Consider the following 22,113-nt stretch of genomic DNA (forward strand, 5'->3'; position numbering starts at 1 on the left):
TTAATCTAGTGTGTGTACATCCTACCCCCCAAGCACTGCTCAGATCCTTAACCCAATTATTTATTTTTATTCATTTAAATCATTGCTCTGGGTTGGAGTTGGGAAGGAGGAGTTCAGTATACAGGCTGCCCCAGGAGAAAGGACAACCCCAGCCCTCTCTCAACAGAGCAGCTTAGGGCCAGGTGAGATGCACCTCTCCATGACCACTGCAGCTCCATCGAGCACAGCTAGGGGGAGGAGTGCACGTTCCAGAGAGAGATCCAGGTTCATTTGCACTCCCCAGCCAGATTGAGGAATGGAGCAAACTATGCACTTTCCCCTCACTCCCTGATGAAAGGGAACAGCCAGCAATGTTCCCATATGAAGGGGAAGGGGAAGGAGGAACTGGAAGTCCACCACCCTCCTTAAAGGGCACATAGAGAGTGGGAGGTTCAGGGCTGGGGCAATCCCAGATGGGAGTGCATGTGTCCAGCCAGCCCCTTTCACTTGCACGGTGATTGTCTCTTTTCTGAATGGTTTTATGCATCCCCATATGGATGGTGGGGGGGGGGGGGAGGGGAGCTTCAGCCCCCTCACCTCCACCCCCACAACCAAACCCTGTCCGTTATATAAGTTATGATAAGAGGAAACTGCACATCAAATTTGATGGTTCTAGCTCTTACCCTTTAGGAAGAGTTCTTGAATAGATGGACAGACTCACTCATTTGCTCATTCACAAACGCACTGATTATATATCTAGTTATACATGTTATTAATATGCTATTTATGTATATGCAAGCCAGAATATATTAGTCAACAATATTATCACATCATTGGGATCCAGGGTTGCCATTCCAATGAGCGTGGCAATGAATTCACACATCTATGACTGTTTCAGGACACTTAATCTGACAGGAGACCCTCACTGCATTGGTCACTGTTAGAATCTGTTCAGTACCATGAGGGTTAGAAACTTGGCTCAGTGTGTGGATGGCAAAATAGGAACATCTCATGGGTTCTACTCTTGATTCTGGCATTGACTAACTCTGTGACATGCCTCAAATCATGCCATATCACTTTGCCTCAGTTTATCTAGCATAATGTAATATGCCTTCCTTTACAGAGCATTGAAGATTTATTATTTTAAATATCTTGAAAGTTTATTGCATAACAGAAGGGCAAGGTAACATCTTTTAAGGCAGCAACCTTCTTTTGCAGTTGTATTTGTAGTTGTATATTTGTAGCACAGCTGAGCAGTTGTCCATTACTAAAGCTCCTAGATGCAACAGCAAGGCAAGAAAGAATAATATGATGACTTTGTTTGGCTTCCTAAATTGCAAATATGAAAGAAAGCATACTCCAACAAATCCAGAGTTAAATCATTACGATTTTGCAGCTGCCCAGACAGTACACTAATGACAAAAGCAGCATTTTTATTTTTTCTCCTCTCTTGAAAGTCTTATCTCTTATTCCTAGTACAGGATATAGAATTCACCCACAAATAGACACAGTTTGATTTATGAAGGGGCTTATCCAGCATTTGCCATAAGATGACTTTTAAAAAAAAAAGACAAACCTGTTTCCTTTACATGAGAAAATGATTATTTAAACCTAATTTTACTTTCTGACACAAAGTTTAATTGACACCTTACGCTCCCTGAAAGCAACTGTTATTCCTAGGTGTTGGGCAATGTCACAGTACAACAAATACATTTCTAATGTAATTGTAGTATATTTTATCACAAGGACCACACACTACATATTCAAACTGACCAAGACGGTGCTAACATGGCCCCAGTACATTACAGCTCATGGATGCAAGTTACAATCGGCAGGTTCTTACATTTTGTGTTATTCTCACTTTTCCCTCCAGCATTTGTTCTCAGCAAGTGGCAGAGTTGGTCTGCTAAAGCCGTTTTGCACAAGGCAGTTATAACATAACTACAGATTATGGGTAGAGAATTTCCTTTCTGCGGTGTAACCAGAACTAACGGCAGGGGAAAGGGCAAGGCAAGTCCTTGCAAGGGGTAAGATGGAAAACAGTGGAGTGTGCTAGTCCATTATGGACCTTATGCCACTGACCAAGCTCCCAGACTCTCCCTGTTGTTCTAACTTCCACAAGGGCCAGGTGTCAAAGGATTAGTAGTAGCAAACAACTCTCTGCAACTGCCATTATCCTTCAAGCACAGCTCAAGAATCAGGGTCATGGTACTGATTGCAATGCATAATAAAACCAAAGAAGCAGTTTGTAATATTCTTACTATTGCTCATTGTGTGACATGGACAGCCTCCTTCACCGTAATACAGTTTTCTTACCTATAGCTTCATTCCACTGTTCAAACACAATATAAATGAATCTTTTGCTTGCCTTGGAGTTGAGATTTTTGAGCTGTATTGTTATTTGAGGAATAACAATAATACTATGGGCCAGATCTTCAATTGGTAGAAACTGTGATCGCTCCATGAATGAATTTACCAATGTACAGGAGTTCATGTTCTGGCTTATTTGTGCAGTCCCGTATATCCTTTTTTTATTAATGAGAGTCTATTGGGCTTGGCTCCTCAATAACTCAAACACTTTAAAAAAATACCTATTGTCTTTTGAATGAAATATAGAACATGGCCCCTGTTTGTGGTCAGCACAAATGCCATGAACATTTCCATAGAAAAGCTTGGTCAATTATACTGTGCCTACCTGGATATAAAGTGGCTCATAGATAGAACTCTTGCCTGTATCCTGCACCCTGAAAGCTGTTCTTGCTTCATACTGAATCATTTGATTACCTCGTGCAAGTCACTTCTCCCTTCCTCATTCACCAAAAGAAAATGACAATACTTTAGCCGCATTTTAACAGCAGAGGCCTATACCTGAATATTAACTAAGTATTAACTTCTCCCCTATGCTTTCATTACTGAAAGTTAATCTTTACTCCCTAAATTTTTGTGAATGCCTGTTGTGCTCTGGTAGAGTGTTCTGTGTTTTACCTCATACACTGCTATACTTAATTTGGAGAAAGAGTGATTGATTGATTCCTCTATAGCATGTACAATCAGTGTTTATGCATTGAGATCCATTTGGATGAATGCGAAGGCAAAGCATTATCCTTATTTTACTTGTCCATCTGGTATAGATATGAAGGCTCATTAACTTCAGTGGGATTCTGTCAGTCTCAGATGATAGTTTTTATGACAATACTAACCTTTTTGTTCCTACATATTACAAATGGAATTACTACTGGGTGAGGAAAATGTGCACAGAGAATAAAATACAAATTGCAGCCTTTTATAGACAAGTGCTGTTGTATTCAGACATAGATGAAGCTTTGCAATCAATTTGTCCTCTAAGTCCTCTAAAAGTCATATTTATCTTTTTAAAGTCACACAAAGATTAAGGAAGTCATAGAACATGCTGCCATTCCAGACCCCTTGTAATTTCTCTATGGATTAAATAAAGCCCGTGATATCATCTTTATCCTTATCAAGTATTTTATCACTGATTTTATTCAGGTGGTTGACCTTTCTTAGAAGCGTCAATAAATCAGCAAATCCTATAGAACACTTTGACGCATGACTGGTTATAGTCTAATAATTCTCTCCCCCCTCCAAAATCCTTCTCAAATTTCAGTGGAATAGTAAAGATTGTTACTTTAACAGACTGTTAGTGCTAAAGGAGCTATCAGCACCCTTCATTATCAGTACCTGAAAAAGGACAAGGATTTAAAGTCTTGACATTTTAGGTAATTTTTTTATAAACTGATAACACAATCGTTCTTTGAAAGTCTGAAATTCAATTCAACATGCTCCACTACCTGCATATAACCTTAAGTACAAGTTGTAGAGCCTCATTTAATCATAATAGCTTTAGACAACTCTACCTAAAATGCACATACAGCTTGGAATCTGGTCTCTTCGCATGGTGTATGCTTACATTTCTAGGCAGAATCTATGCCCAACATAATAGTTGTGCATTTAATCCTGAGTGGATTTGCACAATGCTAAAAAGTGTGAGATCTTTCCAAAAAAGAAGTTGTACAGCTTACATTTGTACAACTTGTTTATGAGAAAATGCATTCACAGTTTTTCCTCGCATGCTAGATCTTTTGGGGCCAGGAAGAAGCTAGAAATGCATAAATGTAGCTCTGAATAACTTTTCAGCCATGTGATTATAAAGTGCTGGAATATGCTAAAAATAGCAATCACTTCCACAGTCTGAACGCTGTCTGATCTGAAAAGCCTATGCAGAAACTTAGCTATATACCAGCATTGGTGAAAACAAGGAATGGGGCAAGATTCACCTGGAATTTGGCAGTAATACAAAATGCTGCCCTGGTGTCATTCAGGCCAGGACTGGGACTTAAACTATATTTCAGGATTGTCTCCTTCAATTCAGGGATGTGTGTCACCCTAAAAGGGCTATAAGGTAAAGAGCTCATGGAGAAGGGAAAAGCAGTAAAGGAAGAAGGACTTTAGTGTTTCATCTAAACCCCCCTCTTCAAAAACAAAACAAATCCAGTAAAACTGCTGAGCTATGTGTGCACCATTTTGTGTATATATTGTATGATTCTTACACCTTTTGTCCTCCTTTGCCTTTTCAGGCCAGGTCTATACTATAACTGGATGGTCAGCTTAATATATGCAACTCCAGCTACATAAATAACATGGACCTGACAGACCTTAAACCAAGCTGTCACGTTATTGGATTTTAAAGTGAGCAGACAGATCACTGCTGTGCCCATTTGAGGGCCGGGGGGGGGGGGGGGGGTTCCCCAAATTTGATACAAAGTGAGCCAGGTGAGGTGTCAAATGAAAGCTTATGTCCGATTCTATGTATGCTACTCTTGTACTTGTGTGATGTTTGTATGTGGCGTTATAAATATGGATTCTGTGCGGATACTGTGAACGGACTGCCTGTCACAAGGAAGGAATGTCCAATGAGTGACTATGCTAACTAGCACAGCTCCAAGGACAATGGCTCTCAGGGTGGCCAATTCACACCTGAGGAATGCGTCTGAAAACCAGTCATGGCTGCCAGCACGTGAAACAGACAGGTCACCTGACCATGTGACCTGCTCCAGCTTGAGACACACCAGGATGATGATGATGGATATAAAATGCCATGAGGTGGTCTCCACCTTGTCTTCAATCTTGCTACTGATCCCAGATGCAGCCTTGCTAGGGACAGGAAGCCCTAAAGGATTGCTGACCCATCCTGGCATAGGCTGTACAACGAAGACGTCTAAGCTAGCTCTTTGTAACATCTTTACTAAGAGCCCGCATCAGGAACTTGGTGATTGATGTATGCAATGTATTCTCCTTAACAACCTTACTTACAACCTTTTCTTTCTTTTGTTAATAAACCTTTAGATTTTAGATTCTAAAGGACTGGCCCACAAGTGTGATCTTGTGGGTAAAATCCAAAGTATAAATTGGCCTGGGATTTGTGGCTGGTTCTTTGGGACTGGGAGGATTCGTTCGGAGTAGATGAGATTGAGTTCTATAACTTCTCACCTGTGTGTAAAGCTCAGGGCTGATTGTGGCACAGAGACAGCTGGGATGCTCGAGGGGTTTTGCTCATGAGGTTTCCTTGCTGGCCAGATTGGCAGCTGAAGTACTCTGTGTGACTGGTTTGTGACTTGTTTTGGAAAGGTTTCCAGTCTAGGGCTGTAAGGAGCCCTGGTTTTGAGCAATTCGCCCTGAGCAGACGCCCTCAGCGGTGCCCAGACCCGGCCTGGTCAGTCACACAAGCTTGGTGCCATTTCCACAGCAGGACAATGGGAGAAATGCTCCCGTTGAATTCCCTTACTCCCTGCGACAGCGACGTGTACCGGTGCCGATGGGAATGCTATCAGTGTTCAATTTAGTGGGTCTTTACTAGATCAGCTAAAATTGAACCCCTGAAGAACGATCACCAGAGCACAGAGTAAGTGGAGATATGGCCTTAGTGTTCACACTCTTGGAAGTGGAAACAGTATCCTCTGTATTTTAGAGCACACCTAGGGGATCTGGATGCCAACACAATCTAAATAATACAAAACTGAATGCTATCTTTATTTCCCAGCCCAAGTACCACCCAAAAACATTATCCTAGGCATTTGTTTTGAAATACGTTTGAAAGAGTTTTATTTTTTACAAATGTCTGCAAGCAATGAGATTTTCTGAAAACTTGTTTCAAAAGGCAGAGAAAGGAACAGTTAAAGCAGAGCGTGCTACCCTAACTGCAACTTTTAAAAGGAGTTTTAAACAGTCAGATGAAAAACAGGTGGATGAACAAAATGTTTCATGTACAAAAATAGCATTATTATAAAATAAAAGATATAGAATTCCAAAACACTTTAGAACAGAAAAAGCTGCATGCAACAACGAACCATTTCATTATGGTTCTGTTTCTGCACCAAAATTTAAAAGATATTCTGAAATCTTGATATTTGTTAGTGAAATAGTCTATCAGATCAATGTGGTATCCTAATGCTACTGCAATAATGGCTTTAAACCGATGAATGTGAAACAACTATTTTCATGATATTTACTGATTTGTTTAGTACTTGGATCTTAGAAGTAATTTCTGTACAATATTTGTGAATAATTTACTGATAACAGCTGACAATCCTAACATTGTAGTAGTTCTTCCCCCAAAAAGAAACCCCATTTTTCTAAGCATAGAAAAATCTAACTAATGTACAGAGAACCTTTTACAATTCTACTTCCATACTATAAAACACATATTTTACATAATAAGGATCCCTACAACAGTGGTAGATTTTAATGGCTAGGTGTCCCTCAACAGGATTTATCTTCTTTGCAATTAACCTGACTCACACATGTTTTCAACTTAGAAAATGCCATGAACTTTGGTAATGGTAAAAATTACACAGAAGTTTAGACAGAGTGAAAAACTTTAAATTAGTGCTAAATTAACGTCTGACTAACCTCACTCAATTATATTAGTTTTACATTTTTATATATGCACAATACCAAAAATATGCCTACTTCATGGTCAAATATTATCGCACAATGTTATTCTGATATTTTGAGTTGAGGCAATCTGATACAGACCTAGCCAAAAATAAAACCATGCTATTAGGTTTGGTGATAGCTGAAGACAACATTCTTTCTGGAAAAAAAAAAAAATCACTCACCGCAACTCAGTGAACATTAACAGAAAATGACTTGATTTTCAGAAGTGCTAGGCATCCACAAAGCTCATTAATGTCAATGGGAACCTCAGGTGCTTAGTACCTTTGAAAAAAAAAATCTAACTATATGTTTTTGTGTTTACTACATTAGGAAAAACACACCCTCAATGTGATTCAAATGAGTATAGTACAGATAGCTCAACGACTCTTGCTCTTTCACACTAGCACTTAACATTATTTCAGTTTTTTGAAAGCTGAGTAAAAAAACCGAGGAAAATCTAGAATGCTTTAAGAAAATGAATAATCTTTAACCCTCTATCTGTTCAGAATTATGTTTCAGCTAATATTGCTTTTCCCAGCTCACTGGTAAGAATGTTGTAGCATAAACTTAAATTTGATTTTACCAATGTATATGGGATAACAAAAAACATCATAGAAACACAGAGGTAGAAGGCTTCAAGAAACTAAACCTGAGTTACACTATCATTTCTCTTTAGATATCTAACAAAGTTTTCTAATATCCTTTCAGCATACAACATCTTGTATTACCTGAAAATCTGTTTTTGACTGCAATACAATAACACCATGGCATTATTAGTAAAGTCAGCTTCTGGTCTCAAAGATACTTGTCCTTATTCCATTACTGGAGTTACATATTAATACTACGTAAAATATACAAACAATCATAGTATGTGGGGATGGATGAAACATTTCATAAATATAATGTTAAGCATTCTAGTATAATTTTGCTTTAACAATACAAGTAACCATACACACAGGATTTCTAAGATTTAGTTTGAACAAATAAAGAATGAACAGAAGAGCCTCACAAGAAAAAAATATATGGGAGAAATCTGTCTTCTTCAGATTCTACCAACAAAGTGCATTCTGAAAAAAACTGCAAAAGCTGCACCCTTTTTGGCACCCTTTTCTGTCGTGCAGTGTTTCAAAAACAAACCTGCCTTTGATTTCTACTTTATATAGAAACATTACTTCTTTATCAGGAAAGAATGATAAATACACAGTCTTTCACTTATGATATGCAAAGGTAAAAAGCAGTAAAGATATGCTGCTCTGCCCTCGTCAAAATGTGAGTGATTTCAAATATTAAGTAATCTGTGAAATACTTCACCAAACTTTAGGCATGTATAAAAGATAATTAAGCTTCAGAAGGAAATTGTTTTATAAATGTAAACCTATTTAATTTTACTGACTGAAATGTATTAATATATTATGGAATTAAATGGCAATATATTTTATGCACCGGAATAAACTTGTACATTTTAGTAATTTTGTTTTTAAATGATTGCTGATCAACATGTCAAACATGCTAAGTATATGAAATAACTGATAAGGACAAAACAATTGATACAGGATTCCTTTAAAAAGGAATTTTATACAGTAGTTGCTTTAGCAGCGGATATCAGTAAGTGCTTGGCTTCTATCATTTACAGCATCACTACAAGGATGACACTAACCAATGGAACATCAATCAGTAAAGAGGTTTAGACCTCATACATTCTTTGATATTTGGGCAAACATTTAAAAAGAGCAGTGTGAACATAAGAGTATTTCATATAGTTAGAAACAAAAATTTCTCAGCCAAATCTACTTAAAGTATGCTAGTAGCCAATATCCCACAAACAAAACTTGATATTTACTATCATACGTAAATTGTATGAATCAAATACTGTCTATTTGATTTATCTTTTGCCTTAATTCAATAGCAGTAAATATCTTCTTAAATTATACAGTGGTAAGTTGGAGTAACTGTTTCAGCATTTATCTAACATTCCTAGAATCAGATGCATTTGCTGGTCTCTCACTATGCTTCTCTTCCCAGTGGTCAAAATTTGAAAATACAACATTCAATTCCCAGAGTATCGGGAAATAACAGTATTTTGTCTGTGCACCAAACCCAATTTTAATGATGCCTGTCTGTCTTTGCTTTCATTTCTTAAACTTATTTAAGAATGCAAGCATCAGAAGTAACATTGAGCATATTCAACTGACACACTCTGGTGATTGCTTTTTCATTCCAAAAACAGATTACTAGATTACAAGCAAAGTAATGGTGATCTATTATGGACTGATCCATCTTCCATTTCTGGAATTCTAGGCAGGAGAGCAGAGCGGGTCAATCCCCAGAATTTTTGAGGAGACAGATCTTTTTTAGCAGCTGTGAACTTCCACCCCATGTGATTCCCACAGATTCTGCACTGGGCTATAGTCCATGCATATCTTTAAAAAAAAGAGAGAAGAGTATTTTTAGTAGGAGTCACATTATCATTCATCAAAACATTTTAATGGAACTGAAACACAGGTAAGTAATTCAGTAAGAATAAAATATATGCTTCATTTGGGATTTTCAAATGGGTTTAAGGGATTCAGGCACCCAATTCTCATTCATTTTTTAACAGGACATGGGCACTAAACTCAGTAATAGGACTAATTATTGTATGCCAGTACAGGAGCATAAAATACTTAAGTGTATTATGATTGACTTGCTCTAAAGACATTAAGGAGATATTTAACAGGAAAGTGGGGGGAGGGGGGTTCGGTTTCTGATGGATTTAAAAAAAATGTGGCATCTAGCTTGTCTGAGCAATAGAATTTTTCTCTTAAAAGCTTCAAAAGGAAGAACACAAATATTCTCTAGAGGAGAAAAAGGACAGAGGAAACATCTGAGGGTGAGAAGTAAGAAGTAACTTTGGAATAGATAATATGAATCACCAAATGACTTCTGTGATGAATGTGTGAAAGGAAAAAGGATCCTCTGAGAGCAGTTAGTAAACTGGTCGTTCCATAAACCCTGCTAATCTCCTCCTATCTACATTATTCAGCTCTGACAGGTCAACTTTGAGGTAAACTAAGCAGCAAGGTGAGAAAGCGCAATTTTACATGTGTGCAAATTAGTCAAGTACCATGGAATAGCTATTATGTTAGCTATATGTTTAAGTCAACAAATGAATGCAAAATCCAGTTTCTTTGAGAGACAATAGCTTACCATAGAGAACTTGCTGGTTTAAAGTGAGTTAAATCAGATGAGGGAATTATTTCTGATAGTATGGGACCGAAAGAGGCAGAAATCCATTTATGGATTAAAGTTAAGGACAGAGTTGTAGAACACAACCTAAATTTTAAATTACAGTATATGTGAATTATGATGGGGTTAAAGGTTTGAAGTTGATTTTTAAATTATTCTAAAATATGCTTGTCTATTCAAACCAAAAGGTTGAATGGTTGTGGGATGAAAGGAGGTATGGATAGCAGCTTTAAGGGACCATACATTTCAGTTGAAAGGCTCATATTGGTTGATTAAGAAAGTAAAAGATAAAGGACAGAAATAAAACAAACAAACAAACAAAAAAAAATCAAACCCTCACATCCAATAGGTCCATATCCTGATATTTTAGAAGAGAGACCTCAGGACAGGCTGAGGTAATGGGGAAAACACTTTAATACAGGAATCCAGTTATACAAATGCAACTCTTATTGGTTGCACAAGTTGGAATCAAGCTTTCAAAAAATCATTAATGTAATTTTATCTGAGAAACTGATGTGCATCACTTCCCCTTACTAAGACTTGTTCTTTTTAAAATAAAACTCCATGGATAAACCATGAACAACTTTGGTCTAAAATTTGTTCAGTTTCTCCTCTGCTTTTTGGAAGGATTTGATAAAAATGTACAGGTGCAAGAATTGTATCTCCAATTTAGTAAAAAAGGATTTTATTTGCATCTTTTACTTGCAGAAGTTTATTCACTTTTTAAAGTGCTTGGAACTCAATAGCTTCAAAATTAGGCAGCTAGTCCAGCAGTGTTACAAGTGCTAAAATGATTATTTCTAAAATGGTTCATGAATAAACTAACAAAAATAGGTAATTATTCCAGCCACACACTACATACAATAGAGGTTACTTCTACAATGACTCAGAAATAAACACCTCTGTTATTTTGAAAAAAACAAATATTTTACTTTCTCAAACAGGAGCACTGCATATTAAATCAATATCCGGATATGGTAATATTTCTATTTTTCCATTATTATTAAAGCATAGCAGACAGTTCATGGATTTTTAAAATATTCTATATAGAAACAATTCCACTTATGCATCATATTTTCTGCATTTGCCTTTCAATTGTTTATCACTAAAGATAGATACACAGATATATGGCATTTCTCCAGAATTTATCTGTTTATGCTGTATTACTCCCCATTTAAAATTACAATCTTGTTGTTTGTGCTTTTTGTAGGGACAAGACTGGCTCTATAGAAATAATTAGACAAGTTTATGGAAAACACTCTGTATGTCACAGACAGAGAAACTCTTGGGAAATAAATATCCCACTGATTTGCTTCAGAAGCTGAACTGTTTCTAAATCAGTGGTTCTCAAACTTTTTGGCCTGTGGACCACAGGTTGCTAATGGAAACTCACCGTTGATTACATAATTACACACAAGCCATTTTGCTAGTGTTGTTGCTTGGGAGAACAGTTTAAATTAAATTATTAAACAGATTAAGCCTTTTAACTTTCTCAGGTTAGTTTATCAAACTTCATTTTAAATAAAGTAAAATATTAATTTATGTCCAACACAAAAGGTTTCAAATGTTTTCTTCACTTATGGCACGGGTGAGGAACCTCTTTTGGGTTGGGGGCCACTGACCCACAAAAATATCAGTTTGGGACCACACAACTGAGAAGCAAAAACAAAACCATACCCCACACAACTCCTGCAAAAAACCTTCAATCTTCACTGATGTGGCCCCTAACTGTGACACCTCATTCCTCTGGTATTCCATCCCCACAGGGTGATGGGAAGGGACAGGGAGTCTGAGATTCAGGGCTTTCCATAGGCCAGATTTACTTTTCTGGGGTTCTGGAGATACTGGATTTTTTGGACCGCCTTAGGTTCTGGGGTGGGGAAAAAATGAGGGGTTCAGTGGGTGGGACAGGGCTACCGGCGAGTGGGATAGAGATGGGGTGCAGGATATGGGCAGGAGGTAGGGTGCAGAAGCAGGCTGGAAGTAGAGTGTCTGGCCAGGGGGAGGGAGCAAAAACAAGGGAGGGTACAGTGTGTGGTCAGGAGGGAGGGTGCAGGAGCAGGCTGGGGGTAGGGTGTCTGGCTGGGCAGGAAGGTGTCTGGCCAGGAGGGAAGGTACAGGAGCAATGGGGGGGTGCAGGGTCTTGGCAGGGGGGGGGGCAGTAAGTGAAGGGGATTGGTGTGCGAGGGTCTGAGCATTAGAGCGGTGCTCATCTGTCTTTGCACTTCCTTTGTTCCCATTGGTTGGTGGTTGGTAGAGAGCTGCTCTCTTGTAAGACTGTGCTACTGGTAGTAGGAATTGCTCCTACAATATATTGTTATCAGAAGTAGCACAATCCTGCAGGCTATTGTTTCTAAACAGAAGAACCAAATGTTTAGAATCACTACCTGTTTCAGTGCTGGAGGGCTCCTCTATTGTCCTCTGCACTGGTTTTTTGTTTATGGCAACCTAAATGGTACCTTGTCAGCACAGAAATTTTGATATTCCAGATAGTTTTTCACGGTTGTATAGAACAAGCTAGGGGGTGAGGCTGCATAGGGCACAGAGCAATACAGAAGCGTTTCTTGATTTACACCAGCTCTTCAGTGATGGCTGAAAGTGAGGGACAGAGTTCCCTAGTAACTCCACTCCTTGACATGCATCCTCCTGGCTTCCTGGGGAAACAGGCAGCCCCCTCCAGTGGCTTCTGGAGGAGCCCCACTCTGCACGGCTGCACTATAGAGCAACTTGTCCCCCCCGCCTCGGAAATGCAGCTGCCTGCACCACTGAGCAGAAGGCAGGATGGGCAGGTCTCGAGGGGGAAAGACCTTCAGTCTCCTCTGGATGTTTCCCCAGGCCTGTAGCGTGACAGTGCAAGCCCTACTGCTCCCAGGGTTTCTCCAGCAGCTGGCATGACATCTTCCACAGTCAGTATCTGGAGGTGACAGAGAATGCAGGCAGATGCCACGGCACAGCACGGGGAGGTGGATAACGATCTCCAATCTAGCAGAGCCTGCTCACCGCAGGCAGGGCTGGATGCTGGGTTGCAGCAGTGCTGGAGGGCTCCCAGCAGAGGCGAGGTGAGCGGATTGCTGCTTCCCCACCGGGCACTGTCAAGACCACTGCCCAGGTAACACCAGCCAATGGCAGCAGTGGGGAAAGCCTCACTGCCGTTCCCCCAGCAGGGCGGAGGGAAGAGCTCAGCCCCCCTTCCTTTTCTACCCAGCGGGAAGACAATGCGGGCTCCCCACCTCATGGGAGAAGAGGAGGGGTGGGGGCTGAGATTGAACTATGGACCATCTGAGAGGTGGCCACAGACCACCATTGGTCCACGGACCAAACTTTGAGAACCATTGCTCTAAACAGATAATTTAAAAGTTGTCCTTGAAGCATTAGCTGATCACTATCCAGCAGATTTTCCATTTTATTTTAAAAGGTGGGTATTCAAAATCTCCATCTTATTTAAGAAGTTAATTGTCCACTTGTATGATTTATACATGAGATTTTCCTTGTAATTTTTTTTTCCAGACAATATGAGTAAAATCACATAATTCTGAAATTATAAATACAATAAATATTTCACTTGGCATTTTTAAGAACAGAGCATTAAAGATCGATTGAGGAGACTGAGGGAGAATATATGTAAATTACATTTAATCCCTTTCAAGGATAGCGATGAATCAGTAGTCAGGAGTCAGTATTAAAGTGTGCACCACTTGAAGTACATAAGATGAATGTACTTAACATGAATAAAATGTATAGACATGTATACATTTTAGTTCATGAAAAACAGAATTCCCAACCACAAGCAATATAAACAAGCAGTTGAAAAATAAGATCCTCAGAGACGTAAATAATCTCTAGTCATAATGACATTCATAGTTTACTATGTGGAAAGTTCTAGCGCTGCAAATTACATACAGAAGGCAATTTAAATGGGGACTACAGGAGGAAGTAATAGTAATATTCTGGAGAATGTTTTTAGAAAGAATGAAAGATGTATTTCCATTGCTAACAGATATTAGCTGCTGGTTCTTTCTCTAGCTCTGAGAAAGACTGCAAACCCTTTGGGGACACAGTGTCCATTTTATAATGGAGGTCTGACACCTGACTGAGGTCATTTGGCTACACTCATTTATCAAGTTATTTATCAAGATGTTAGTTGGATAATTCAAAGAAAATTATTCCAAAACAACTTCTCAAATGTGGTAAAATGTATACAGAATTTAAAAGGCACAAGAGAATTCTGAATACATTTTATCCTACTTCTCTAATTTATAATAGATTAAGGAGGAATACTAAATTTACTTTTTCCTTCATTTAGAATAGTTTAACGATCATTTAAGAGTTTTAGAAAATAACAAAATGTCTGCTTCTCAATGTTTGCAGGCCAGAATGCACTGAAGTCAGAAATATGAACTTCTATTATTTGCTAATAAGATTTCTGAACTGTATTTTGTAATTCTGGACTAGATTATTAGAAGAAAGAAATACTATTTTACCCAGGAAACCAACTGTGCTCTGTAGAAGGTCGGCCATTCAGATTCAAGTTGCAGGCTTTGTATACTGTAAGGGTCTCATGGACATATCCATGAGGATTCACATATGCTGCCATAGGTCCACACAAGGATAAACTACAATGGAGAAATAAGATCCAGTTATGTAGTTTAAGATATATACATATATATCAAAAAGACAGACACACACACACACAAAAAAAAGGAAAACAGCTGAAAAAGGTTCATAAAATTAAAACAACTCTAATCAGAAAGTGAATAGAAGCAAATTGCCAAATACTTATACTATATTGCATAACAAGCAGTCTAATAAGCTTGTAGATAAGATTTATTGAGTTACAGTATTAAAAATTAAAATATGTATGAACATCTTTATTACATGAGCTAATATACAAACTTATTTGGAAAAGTATTGTGATACATGTAGGATCCGACCCTATGATCCTTTACTCAGGGTCAGTAAACTTTACTAATGAGAGCAAATTCTGACAACTACTTTCTAGGCCCTTTTTCAGGAAAGACCCTTAAACACATGCTCAAATATTAAAATAATCTCATGCTTAAGCCCTGATTCAGGAATGCACTTAAGTGTTTCTTAAAGGTACCAAACTACAGACCAGATGGAAAGTTGACATGGAAAATGCCTCATTTGGAGAGGCTGGTGGTCTTTACCTCATCAATGTATAAACAAAACACAGCGTAGTTTTCCATTCACTTTTTACTTGCTTATGGTAAGCTTTTACTCAGTGGAAACACAAATAGTAACACTACTCATCCTCTTAATTCTGCTTTTAAAAATGAGCAGTCAGCAAAAACAAGCAATTACTACACTAATGTCTCTCAATTAAAAAAAGTAGTTAAAAGAAAACCCACAAATTAACAACATAGTAGCAACTAAGGGTTTCTCACTATATCATTTAGATAAGGAATGAGCTTCAATTACCACTGTCACTAACACACTGATTAACCCCCTCCAACTCCTCCCCCACCTCGAGCGCGCGCACACACAAAATATGAAGAGCTTTTGTTAAGCCAAAAAAACTTTTAATGTTCATATCATCATAGCTCATAGACAGATACAGTAAAACTTCATTAGTCCAGCATCCAATGCTCCGGGACTCCTGATGGTCCGGCACCATCAGGAACCCGGAAGTGCTGGGGCAGCCAGACAGGCTTCCCCCATTCAGCTGCTGCTGAAATTGACCAGCAGCTGAATCGGGGAAGCCGGGAGCAGAGCAGCTGGGGTGCTGCCGGGTTGGTCTCGTAGCGCTGCCCCTCGGGGCTGCGGGACCAACCTGGCAGCACCCCAGCTGCTCTTGGGGACGCCTGGGACAGAGCAGCTGGAGTGATGCCGGGTTGGTCCCGCAGCCCTGAGGGGCAGCGCTACGAGACCAACCCGGCAGCACCCCAGCTGCTCTGTCCCAGGCGTCCCCAAGAGCAGCTGGAGTGCTGCTGGGTTGGTGCCGTAGCACCACCCCTCAGCGCTGTGGGACCAACCCGGCAGCACCCCAGCTGCTCTATTGCAGGCATCTCCGATTCAGCTGCTGCTGAAACTGACCAGCAGCAGCTGAATCAGGGACGCCTGGGGCAGAGCCGGACTATCGTAAGGGGGGGCTACGAGGGGTCTGGGGTGGCATCCCCTCCCATCCCCTCCCGGACCACTTCTGATAGTCCGGCATATCTGATAATCCGGCACCCCCTGGGTCCTAAAGGTGCGGATTATCGGAAGTTTACTGTACTAGTTATCTTGGATAAAGCTGAGATAAGGCTACCATCAGTAGTAACTGTTTTTAAGAAGTACTATCCTGAAATACCTACTAATGAGGACAATGGAAAGGTCATGCATACAAGAATGAATTGCCTATTATAGATTGAACCTCTCTGGTCCAGCAACATCCGTCCAGACACCCTGGACCAGAGAGCCCTGGGCGGGGCCAGCAGCAGAGAGTAGAACCAGGAGCCTGCAGGAGACCTGCAACCTGGAGGCAGGAAGCCCAGAGACAGGGCCAGCAGCAGAGCCAAGGGGCCAGGAAGGGAAACCAGCCAGGTCTGCTGATGGATCTGGGAGAGCCTGGAATCCATGACCAGGGGAGCCAGAACTGATTTCCCCAGGTCTGACAAACTCCCCCCTTTTTTTCCCCTATTTATTTTGTGTCTGCACATCCTAAACTCAAAACTCCGGTCATCTGAAGAAGTGGGCTGTGCCCACAAAAGCTCATGATACCATCTACATGTTTTGTTAGTCTACAAAGTGCTACTAGATCATTTGCTGTTTTTTAAGTTTATCCTGTACAGACTAACTCGGCTATCCCTTGAAGCTTTCCTTCTTAGGGACCAGTCAGGTCCCTAGGTTGCCAGCAGTGTTCCCTCTAAGCTGCCTGGCAGCACAGCTTTACAGGTGATTAATCAGCCCCGCCCAGTCTGAGGCTCAGGATTCCCAGCACAGTTGACTGACTGAGCAGGGTTGATTAATCACTTGTCAAGCTATGCTGCCCTGCACCTTAGAGGCAACACCTGCAAATCTCTTAGGATGATTTTTAGACTGTTTGATGTCACATGATTTCCAATGTGACATCTTCCTTGCATCACAACATATTAATGGCACATGTAGGATATTCAAATCACATACAGTAATCTAAAGTCACTGCTTGTTAAAATGTAGAAATATAATGCGTAAGATTTTTTTCTTATTTTTGTGTTAGACTCAGAATATTACAGTGATATACAAGAATTCATACTCCAAAATTCATCAGAAGAATAACCCTACAATGGCCAGATGGTGGGCCAGATAATATAACACAGACTTTCAAATTTCCACTTCTAATATTCTAAAGATAATCATAAATAACCATTTTGTTAAATGCGGACTGGATGATGTCAGTTTATTTTATCAATTTGTTTTACACTGAGAAGTCCCTATATTTATTGATCAGCACAGAATGATCTCAGAAGAATAAAATTCAAAGACAAAATGAGAGTTGTAAGAAGAGCAAGACTATTAATACATATCTAATTTTCATCTACTGTAATGTGGACGTAAATAACAATTGTATCTCTTCCAAAAAAAGAGATTAAACTGATTAAAAACTCACCTGAATATTTCATTCTTGGTTGTTATTTCTGTGTCTTGACATTGCTTACAACAAAGAGAGGTACACTTAAAAAAAATAAATTATACAATTAACAGGACAGCTTTACTCATTTCTGCTCATCTCCCAAGTATAATATAATCCCAAAGCCTGCTTTTTTTAAAATTTAAGAAAAGGCCTCTATGTAACTGTAATACATTATGAAATGGTCTATTCTTTCAGGAGCTTTAGAAAAAAACTAGTTTTCTAGAGAAATAAAAAGATGTCACCATTTAATATGTGAGATAGAAAAGGAGGACAAATAGAAACATGTGTGATCAGGTTCTGAAGTACTGGGAGAGAGTACTTTTAATCTCTTGAAGATAAATATTTTGTAAAATTAAAAATATTGATTCCCCATTCTTCTTCCTCCACCCCCTTCCTCCTTTAAGGATTCTAACAGACTAACTGATCATTTACAATTACTACAAAATAAGATGGAACAGAACAATTCATTACTGACCTTGCCCAAAAAATAAGTCTTTAAAAATCATTTTATTATAATACTTTATTCCAGTGTATATTTTTCAGTGTAAAATATTTTTTTGAAAACATATACATATTTTTCAAATTGTCAGTGACACAGTTTAGAAGGTTTATGGAACACAAAACTCCTTTAAGTATGTTCCCTTATAACAATTTATGTAAGCCACAGTTTGAACTTTTGGTTCCAACTAAGTTTTGACCCCTAGCCCTTGTGCTCTATGGTCTGCTCACTGCAGCATGTTGTTCCTTTTGTCTCCTCTTACTTATGCCTTTCTTTGTTTTTTTCTGTGATGTACACTAAACACAGAATGACTTCTATCTAATAATGTGCCTACTTTTTTTTACATTTCTTCATGTCTCTCAACATTCATTACTTTTTGCTGTATTTCCCCACCATTCACCTATTCTCATGTGCCATCTCCTATTGTTCTCTCATTCTACTGCACTTAGTTTAAAATAATCAGAAGAACTGAAGCACCAGACTCGACCCATATTCTCCTTTATTCCTGAATAGTGACATGCACATTTTAGCTCTATATAAATATTAAACAATAATAAATTGTTTATCATAAAAGCAGTTCAAGTGTTATTCACAAAAACCCATTACTAATGCAATATATTTCATGTTCATTGAATGGCATAAAGACAGACCAGATTCTGATCAATTACATCAAAGTCAGTCAGGAATAAATCAGAATCTGGCTCAGTGTGTACATTATCAACTTACTAGCCTTATGCAATATATTACTGCAATTAATACAGTACTTGAAGAGATTTACATAATCCACTTTTGTCCTATAATGTTGGGTCAGGAAAGAATACAGACAAAAAAGTCATTACTACATATTTTGTAAGGGCAATTCAGGCCTTATGTCTTCAGTCTTTCCGGATTAAGATGCACCACATACAGTAGATGAGCAGTTTTTGGAATTGTATGGATGATAACATTAGCGCAGTAGCGCAGTTTTATAATTTCAACCACCGCATGGGGGTGACTAATCTTCTAAATGATTAGAGAAATACCACCTGAAAAATTTCCGAATGCAGAACTAAAATCGTTGTAATGTAGGGCGGGGAAGTAATCATGGGATACAATCCAATCAGTCAATCCTTCCACGTTATGGCATAATCAAGCATGCTCAGACCATCCCAATTTGTAAAATCCCCATTTTTAAGGACAGATTAGACAACCTCCCATGATAAGCTATTCCAGTATTTAATTATTCTTATAGGTGGAAAGATTTTCTTAATATCTAAACTAAATCTCCCTTTCTTCAGATTCAACCCCTTATTTCTTGTCCTACCCTCCAGTGGAGGTGGAAAATAATTGATCACCATCCTCTTTAAAGCAGCCTGAAGAGCTATGAGATGAGGGAACTTTGAGTTAATATATTTTCAGCAGTTACATGGTTACTTAATTACATGTATTTTAACATCCCTAGATCCCACTCAATGCAGCCTCCAGCCAGCATCAATGGAGAGAACTATCGATAACTACCCTTTGAATATGGTCTTTCAACCAGCCGTACACTCACTTTTCAGTAATTTCATCTGAACCATGTTTCCCTAGTTTGCTTAAGAAAATGTTATGTTGAATCATGTCAAGAGCCTCAGTGAAAATCAAGATAAACCACATCTACTGCTTCCGCAGCAGTAACCCTGTCAAAGAAGGAAATTAGGTTGGTCTGGCATGATTTTTTCTTCACAAATCCATGTTATTTATTACTTATTATCCTATTTTCTCTAACTACTCACAATTTGTTTAGTAATTTATTCCAGTTTCTAAGTTAGGCTGGTTGGGATATAAGTTTTTAGGTTCTCTTTGTTCCCATTTTTAAAAAGATAGGTACTATGCATGCCCTTCACCAGCCCCTTAGAACCTCACCTATCCTCCAAGTTCTCAAAGATAATTGCTAATAGTTCTAGATCCTAGTATGGTGATATGAACACATCTAACACATTTATATTTTTTAACTAATTACTTCCCTATTCTGGCTTGTGTTCCTTCCCCCTTATTAGTATTGATTGTATTAAGCATCTGGTCACCATTAACCTCTTTAGGGAAGACTGATGCAAAATAGCCCTTAAATGCGTCAGCCTTCTTGGTGTCATCTGTTAACAACTCAAATGCTCCTTCACTCTGTGTATTTCTGGTAGCTCTTTCATGTGAAGTTAGCACATGTTCTCTTGGATAGCTCATTTGAGCACATAGCTACTGTAATTCCTGCATTAGATGGTCATGCTTAATTTTTAGTTTCAGAAAACCCATATAATGTGCAACAAGAGACATTTTAAATCATCTTGGAATCTTGCTGCTCATCAGGATAGTGGATGTTTGAACATAAAAATAATTTTAATCCAATATTTATATAGTCTTAACACTAGAGGGATATATATCACACTTTACAAAGCACCAAAATCCATTCCACTTATCATAGACCAGCAATATTTCATTACCATATGTTTTACTGTAAATGCAATGTGATTTTTGAAAAGATTATACTAACTGGATCAGCCTTCTAGCACCATCTCTTGGCTAGCAGAGTACAATGAAGTGTTCGAAGATCATCATAAAAATAATTGTCTCTCTTTCAAGATGATAAAAAGACCTCAAGTACTATTTGGTACAGAAAAAAAGAAAATACACTGCGAGACTGCTGCTACATATAATGTGGCAGCCAATATCAATGGAATACATCTTCCAACAAAGTAAAAAATAAATAGAAAAAATAAAAAGATCAAAAATGCCACCTTCTAAAACACAGCTTGGAATTGGACAATTTTTTTGTTATAGATTATTCAAAGTCTACTCTTATTACCTATTGACACAAAAACCAAAATATCATACATTAAATATATATAAGATACTTACTTTGTTCATAATATCTAATTCACACCGTAATCGCTGAATAGCGCTACCTATTTTAAGCAGCTGAATACGTAACGAATCATCAATTGGCAGGCATGCAGCAACTCTGTAAGAAAAATCTGGAGAAAAATAGCATGTCTGTTACAGTGTAAGAAATAAAAAGATAAAATATGGGTATCTTTTATTCAGTTATCTATGCCTGCAAAACCCTTTTGTAAACAAGAAAAGCAAACCTGTACTGACAAAAATATACTCAGTATCCAAGTGGCACGGTTGACTCTAATATGTCAAAGTTTGCTTGTGTGTCAGGGGAAAGATAGGCATTTTCTGCATGCATTCATTTCTGGGTTTTTTTTTCTTTAGATTAGTACCCAGAACAAACATATAACCAACAACTGTCAAGTATATGAAATGCGTAAATGAATGTCATCAAAGCACTGTTATACCGCAGAATAAACACAGGCCTAATATACTTCTACTAGAGATGTAAAATCCTGGTTAATCAGTTAAACATAAGGCTGGCCAAATGTAGCATTGGTTAACCGATTAAGTGGGATCTGGGCAGCGGACAGCCTTCAACCCATGGGGCTCCTACTCTCTGCCTCATGCTGGGTCCTGGGCTCCCCGCAGACAGAGGCTGCTCAGATGCAGGAGCAGCCCCTATTCACAGGCAGGCCCCCCCATGGCGCTGGAGCAGCTCCCTGCCTACAGCAGGCGGGGAGCTGCTCCAGTCCTCCCCAGTTACTGGTTAACCAGAACTGGTAAACATTATCCATTTAGGGTGACGCTTACTGGTTAACCAGGTAACCGGTTTCGCTTTCACATCCTAGCTTCTATAGTCCCATCTCGTGGTCAGATGATTCAAAAGCTGGACTTCCCAGCTTTAAACAATGTTTAGACATTCAGGAGAAAAGTGCTAAAAGCATGTTAGAAAAGTTTTGTAACACAGTTTTGTTAATGGATCAGCAGTGTTCAT

The 22,113-nt window shown here is 38.8% G+C and overlaps 1 protein-coding gene across 2 annotated transcripts in view; it reads right to left on the minus strand.

The window, feature by feature from the left end:
• Positions 1 to 6,082: 6,082 nt before the first annotated feature.
• CRBN (cereblon) overlaps positions 6,083 to 22,113 on the minus strand; it is a 41,494-nt gene continuing 25,463 nt past the window's right edge. For both annotated transcript variants that reach the window (XM_075938700.1, XM_075938699.1), the window contains exons 8-11: positions 21,141 to 21,256; positions 17,747 to 17,811; positions 14,640 to 14,771; positions 6,083 to 9,353 (exon numbers count right to left, since the gene is read on the minus strand). In XM_075938700.1, the coding sequence (XP_075794815.1) occupies positions 9,170 to 9,353; positions 14,640 to 14,771; positions 17,747 to 17,811; positions 21,141 to 21,256 (497 nt within the window). In that variant the 3' untranslated portion in view covers positions 6,083 to 9,169. The remainder of the gene's footprint in view (positions 9,354 to 14,639; positions 14,772 to 17,746; positions 17,812 to 21,140; positions 21,257 to 22,113) is intronic.

The sequence above is a fragment of the Pelodiscus sinensis genome, chromosome 11, assembly GCF_049634645.1.
Source record: "Pelodiscus sinensis isolate JC-2024 chromosome 11, ASM4963464v1, whole genome shotgun sequence".
Classification (NCBI taxonomy): domain Eukaryota; kingdom Metazoa; phylum Chordata; order Testudines; family Trionychidae; genus Pelodiscus; species Pelodiscus sinensis.